At 50.2% G+C, this 6,710-nt stretch overlaps 1 protein-coding gene across 3 annotated transcripts; it reads left to right on the plus strand.

The window, feature by feature from the left end:
• Window positions 1–1,105: 1,105 nt before the first annotated feature.
• ZBTB14 (zinc finger and BTB domain containing 14) lies at window positions 1,106–6,479 on the plus strand. Of its 3 annotated transcripts, none has more exons than XM_030266035.4 (3): window positions 1,106–1,224; window positions 2,950–3,018; window positions 3,432–6,479. In XM_030266035.4, exons 2-3 carry the CDS (start codon window positions 3,016–3,018, stop codon window positions 4,773–4,775), a joined length of 1,347 nt encoding a protein of 448 aa, XP_030121895.1. In that variant the 5' UTR covers window positions 1,106–1,224; window positions 2,950–3,015; the 3' UTR covers window positions 4,776–6,479. The 3 variants fall into 3 exon arrangements, with proteins under 3 accessions (XP_030121895.1, XP_030121894.1, XP_072780632.1); XM_030266034.4 differs by lacking the exon at window positions 1,106–1,224 and adding an exon at window positions 1,879–2,018 and having other exon boundaries at window positions 3,432–4,843; XM_072924531.1 differs by lacking the exon at window positions 1,106–1,224 and having other exon boundaries at window positions 2,883–3,018; window positions 3,432–4,843.
• Window positions 6,480–6,710: the final 231 nt, after the last annotated feature.

Below are 6,710 nucleotides of genomic sequence, written 5' to 3' on the forward strand. Positions count from 1 at the left end.
TTATTTTAAAAACCCAGTAAAACAAATTGATCCAGTGGGACTAAAATTCATTACATATGTTAGTGCATTACACAGAAAACCTCTCAGAAAACAGCCCAGGAAAGGGAAGGAGTTATCAACCCAATGAAAAATGTCAATTTGATGCCCCCAGGATATGACTACACTATTGCAGTGACTTCTTTAATTCGTTGTACTTTCCGACACAAGTACTTACCGAGACTTTTTTCCCAAGCAGACATGCTGCACTTCACACTAGCAGAAGCACTGTAAAGTTTTATTTATGTACAAATGATGCCAGTGAAAGCTGTGCCATCAGGGTAGCATCTCATGAGACGCTTTTTGGAAAGAAAACCGGAGGTGGGAGATCAGTAGTGCAATAAAAGCCTTTATTCCTTGCTAGCGATCGCGTTATGCCTTTAAAACCTCAACCCCGCCGAGTATTTGCACAGGGCAGCGGGGGCGGGTTTGGGTGGGCAGCGCCGTTCCACTCTCGGCGGCAGGCGAGGGGCACATCAGGGGCGGGATGGCTCCGCACCTCCCGTCACCGCCGCTCCTCCGCGGACACGCGCGGGCGCGCCCCCGAGCGCCGCCCCACGGCCGCGCGGGCGCCGCCGCACCCGGCTCGGGGCCGAGCCCGCGCCGCGCTCGCCGCCGTGCGCCGCCTGCCGGGGGGAGGCCGTGCCCGCGCCCCGGGCTCGCACACGCGGCGGGCGCAGGCGCGGCTGGGTGGGGCGGGTGCCCGCGCCGCGGCGGGAACGGCTGCGGCCCGCGCGCCCCCGCGGCCCGAGGAGGGGGGGGGGGGGGGGGGCCGAGCCGCGCGTCCCCCGAAGCGGGGGAAGGGCGATGGGAACCGGCGCGCCGCAGGCCCCGCTGCGCCCCCCTCCCCGCCGCCCCTGCCTCCTCCTCCGCCTCCTCCTCCGCGCTCCCCGGGCACAGGCGCGCCCTCCGCTCGCAACGCGCATGCACGCACCCCCCGCGCCCCCCCCTCCCCGAGCGCGCGCGCGCGCGCACTGGAGTGCTCGTGCAGGAGGCGGCGGTGACGGCCGGAGAGACGCGCGCAGGCCCCCCCCCCCAAGACCCCCTCCCCAAATTCCCCCCCATACCCTCCCTCCCTCCCTCCTTCCCGTCCCTTCCCCCGTCCCTCTCCCGCGCGGCGGCAGTGGCAGCGGCAGCCCCCCCGCGCCCCCCGGGAAGCGCGGCTCCGCGCGCGCGGGCGGGCGGCAGGTAAGCGCGAGCCCTTTCCCCCCTCCCCCCCCCCCGCTCCGCTCCCGCGCCGCGGCCGGGCCGCCGTTCCGCTGCGCGCGCGCGCGCGCGCTTTCCCTCGCACGCCCCCTCCCTCCTCCTCCTCCTCCTCCCCTCCCTCTGCCATCCCTCCCCCGCTCGCCGCCGCCGTTACGGCCCCGGCAGCGCGCGCTGGGTGAGATGGCGCCGCCGCGGGCGCGCCCGCCGCCAGCAGCCCCGGCGCCGCCGCGCTCCTGCCTCCCGCGGGCGAGGGGAGGGCCAGCGGGAGCGGGGAGAGGAGGAGGAGGACACGTCCAGCGGCGGATGCGCACGCTGCGGCGCGCGGGTTCCGCGCGGCGGCCGCCGCAACAAAGGGGCGCGCGGCCGCGACCAGCCGGCGGGAGAGCAGCTAGAGCGGGGAGGGCGAGAGGCAGGCACGGACGGACGGACGGACAGAAGGAGGGAGCGGGGCGCCGTCCCCGCGCAGCCCCGTGAGGCGGCGCGGCGGGAGCGCCGGGCTCGCTCCGGAGAGCGGCCGCCTGGCGCTCGCGGGCGCCCCCGACGCCGGGCCGGGAGCGCGGGCGGCGCGGCAGGGGCCGGGCTGGTCCCGCCGGGAGCCCGCCCGCGCCGCGGGTGCGTGGAGCGGGCGTGCGCCTCGGCGGTTACGGGCACGGCGGCCGCGAGAGCCGAGCGTGTCCCGAGCAGTCTCAGCCCCGAAAACGCCTCCCTGCGGCCCTTACGGAGGATGCGGCCGCGTAAAAAGTGTGTGGAGGAATAAGTATGAATTGCCCAGAGGAGTAAGTAACCGGAGCTTTCTTAAATCAGAGCTGGAAAGGCTCTGGGCAAGTGTCTGACCCGCTCCATTCGGCAAAGGACTAACTTTGTTCTTTGCCAGTTCACCCTTGTGTACTCTGCAGCCCTGTTTTCAGCCAATTACTTCTATAATTAGTTCTCTCTTAGTGTCAACAGAATTGCAGCAAAATTGAATACTGTTTAACAGGATGGTGCGATTTCTGCTAGATTACTAGCAGCGACGTCTCACTGTTTAAAAAGAAAGCATTTTCCCCATCTTGCAAAGAACTCTAAAAAGATCCCGTTGAAATAGTTGTTTGTCCTACCATCTTCAGTGCTGGACTGATACATTTTCCTGGGCCAGCAGAACCAGATACCCCATAAATATATACAATATTGCTTTCCGGTTTTGTTTCCTTTTGTATATTTCAAGTATTTACAGACTTACTATCTGGCTATCTTAAAGTTTTGTTATATAGGACTAAGAAAATAATTTTGGCTGTCCTTTTTTTTGCCTTTTTTTTTTTTTTTTTTTTTTTAGTTTTTCTGTGTAGCCAGAAACACTTTAGTGGAGGTGCTAGGACTGCAGAGGTATTTGTAGGGAGCCAGGTGTTCCCATACCGTTCCCATACAGCACCAAGAGTTGCAAACCTATCATCATTCCTGTCATCTGCTTCTGCTTTATATATGGTTAAGGATAAATTAGAATTTAGGGAAGAAATTCCCAGGAGATCTGTGCCAGGCAGCACAGGATTTGTTCCAAACCAAGTATTAAATTTCCCTCCTCTCTGCTGTATTTCCTGCTTTGGCACAATGTTTTAGCAATGTATTTTATCTAACTTTAAATAATTGAAAATGCTCTCTTTTAACACTCAGAATAATTTTTGGAATAGATAATATCACATCTTGAAATGTTATTATCTTCCCATCTTTCAGGCTGAAGGTGGCCCATTCTGAGATTAATTTAATAATCGTTTGCTTAGAAAACTTCCTGCATTGTTCATGGTAAGGCTTATATTTGATATTTCAAATTTAGTTTGTCGTGCTGACTTATTTAGTGTATTTCTTACACATTTTAAGTGTTAACATTTCCTTTAGCTATAATAATGACTTATGAGTTGGGTCATGCATTTACTCAGAATTGCAGTTTAAAAGAAAAAGCTTTCAATTTTGTGTAACTGAATCAATAAAGATTTGAATAATTGTAAATTGTGTAACCTAAGAAAGACCTTTATGCATTCACAATTTTAAAATCAGTTTCAGAGTGATGCTTTTAGAGTCTAACAGGCTTTTTGTGGTCATTTTATGTAAAAAAAAAGGTTGCGTTTTTCTTAAATGATGGAAATTGCTTCATCGCTTGGGATTTTGTGACTTAGACTGCTTTATAAAAGTTACAAAATTTTCCTGTTAATTTACAGGAGTTTTTCATCAGTATGTCTGAAACCATTAAGTATAATGACGACGATCACAAAACTGTGTTCTTGAAAACACTGAATGAGCAACGTTTGGAAGGAGAATTTTGTGACATCGCTATTGTGGTTGAAGATGTTAAGTTCAGAGCCCATAGGTGCGTGCTTGCTGCCTGCAGTACCTACTTCAAAAAGCTTTTCAAGAAACTTGAAGTTGATAGCTCATCAGTAATAGAAATAGATTTTCTTCGTTCTGATATTTTTGAGGAAGTTCTCAATTATATGTATACTGCAAAGATTTCTGTTAAAAAAGAGGATGTAAACTTGATGATGTCTTCAGGCCAGATCCTTGGTATTCGGTTTCTTGATAAACTCTGCTCTCAAAAACGTGATGTATCTAGTCCTGAAGAAAACACACAGTCCAAGAGCAAGTACTGTCTAAAAATGAACCGTTCTATTGGGGAACCCAATGATACCCAAGATGATGAGGTGGAAGAGATCGGAGATCATGATGACAGTCCATCAGATGTGACAGTGGAAGGCACTCCCCCAAGTCAAGAAGATGGTAAATCACCAACCACTACCCTGAGAGTGCAAGAGGCAATTCTGAAAGAGTTGGGAAGTGAAGAAGTTAGAAAAGTAAACTGTTATGGCCAAGAAGTAGAGCCTATGGAAACAACGGAATCTAAAGACTTAGGATCTCAGACACCTCAGGCACTCACATTTAATGATGGCATAAATGAAGTGAAAGATGAACAGACGCCAGGATGGACCACAGCAGCCGCGGATATGAAGTTTGAGTACTTGCTTTATGGTCACAGGGAGCACATTGTATGTCAGGCTTGCGGCAAGACCTTTTCTGATGAAGCGCGTTTGAGAAAACATGAAAAACTACACACTGCAGACAGACCATTTGTTTGTGAAATGTGTACGAAGGGCTTCACCACGCAAGCTCATTTGAAAGAACACTTGAAAATACACACGGGTTACAAGCCTTACAGTTGTGAGGTGTGTGGGAAGTCTTTTATTCGGGCACCAGATCTAAAAAAACATGAAAGAGTTCACAGTAATGAGAGGCCATTTGCATGCCATATGTGTGATAAAGCTTTCAAGCACAAGTCCCACCTCAAAGACCATGAAAGAAGGCACCGAGGAGAGAAACCTTTTGTCTGCAGTTCCTGCACTAAAGCATTTGCTAAGGCATCTGACCTAAAAAGGCATGAGAACAATATGCACAGTGAAAGAAAGCAAGTTACAGCAGCCAATTCCATCCAGAGTGAAACAGAACAGTTGCAGGCAGCAGCCATGGCTGCTGAAGCAGAGCAGCAATTAGAAACTATAGCCTGTAGTTAAAAACTAAAGCAGGAATTTTATCAGAATAATATAAGAAATGAAATGGAGCAAAATTTGTTGTTGATGTACATTTAGACTGAGAATCTTTTCAAGAAAGCATATTTTTAGAGGATTTGAATGTTACATAGGGATAAATACATAGCTTCTCTTGGTTAGGTATTTTAAAACATTTCAGAGATGGGTATTCTTAGAATGTGAAACAGTTTCATTGTCACTAGCAGTATAATGCACTAATAACTGCTTTAATTTCAGAATGTGATCAAGTTCTCTGCACCTGGCTCTCAGCAGCCACGGGATAGAGGTTCGCTGTCCCACAAGTGGCCGGTGGGCAGATACTTGTGTGGCTGTCCCCGAGTCTCTGCCGAGACTGTTGCGGGTGGCGGTGATTGCTGCAGCGCGGGGAGCACAGTAGAAGCACAGAGCACAAGGAAACAGAGGCAAATAAGGGAAGGGCACTTGTCTGAATCTCCAAATCTTTCATGACGAAGTCGGGGTGGAACAAGTGAACTGAATCTGAACCTGAACAGAGTACTTTTATAGGGTAGAGGGAACATGGGGAGGGCATAACCTTTAACCAATAGGAGGGCATTAGGGGAGGGGTGCAGGGTAAGGGCTCCCCAGTAGAAGCCAATATGGGGAGGGAGCAAATTTTACAACCCAATTCTGCTTTGAGGAGGGGATGAGAGACAGGGAACTCTCCAGAACCAAAGCAGTGTGCTATCTTAGACAGACAGGGGTGAGACAAGGGAACAAGGGAAGTATACAGGTGGATTGACATATATTTTGTTGGGGAAAACTGTGGTAAACAACTCAGGACTGAACCTGAGGAAACCAAATGGGGTACATGCACTGAACCATTACAAACTTATAACAAGGAATATTAAAAACATACTACAGAAGAACCAGCTGTAAAATAACAGACTATCACATCTCCCTGTTTTTTGTTTTATAAAGTTGAAAAACAGCTGAGGAGAGGTACCAACTCCATCCTGGAACTGAGTTCTTTTAAACTAATGTGCTTTCAGGGGCACCTTCTTCCCACTACTCTTGGTCTGTAGTGGTAGCAGCTACCACAGTCTTTGAAGAGGATGGGTTGGCTGTGGCAGTGGGAATAACTTGTTTTAAGATTCCAAAAACTATTGAGACTAGAAATATAGCAACTATAAAGCAACTAATGTCTTTTGCAACAGAAAGCATCCAGACTGACAGGCCCCAATTCTTGAATCATCATAGCTGGTCAGGTGGTTGTCTAGGAAAAATGACAACACAACCATGAAATACAGGCAACCAAACACCACGTGGTGGGAAAAAGAGTCAGGGTCATCCTCCTCCCTTGCGACGCTTTCCGTCTGATGCAACTGCATAATTGGCGGGGTTATTTTGGGGATTTAAAGGGACAATTTCCGACTCAGTTTCCTCTCTTGTATGGTTTCATCCACTTCTTGGGCATCCACTTTACTCCTGAGAACGTGGACAGACATGCATATCCACGGCCCCATGTCACTAATTTAAAGGGACCCTGGATCTCTTTAGAGTCTGGATCTCTCACCATAACAGGAGGTCTTTCCTTGACTGGCAGTTGTTGGTAGTTGTAAAAATGCCTCAGGACTGGTGGGTTTGGGTTGTCAAAGGAGCAGTTAAGAAAGTTGATAGTAAACAAAGCTTTGTACAACCTGTGCTGCGGTAAAAAGACCTGGAAATCTCCTCTCTGGTGGGTTGTATTGTGTTTTTACATTTCTGTAACAGTTCTGTAATGGTGTGCCCTTCCACTCCCCATTTTCTCCCAATGGTTCCACCCCGAGTTTTCTCGCCGTTCCCTCAGTGCCAATCTCCCTGAAAATGCTTAGTCACTTCCCCGTCCCCTCTCTGATACCCACTTGGCTCCCCATCCCATTCTTCCTGAATCTTCTACCCTGGGCGTTGAGGGATTGGATC

The sequence above is a fragment of the Taeniopygia guttata genome, chromosome 2 (assembly GCF_048771995.1).
Source record: "Taeniopygia guttata chromosome 2, bTaeGut7.mat, whole genome shotgun sequence".
NCBI classification, from domain to species: Eukaryota; Metazoa; Chordata; class Aves; order Passeriformes; family Estrildidae; genus Taeniopygia; species Taeniopygia guttata.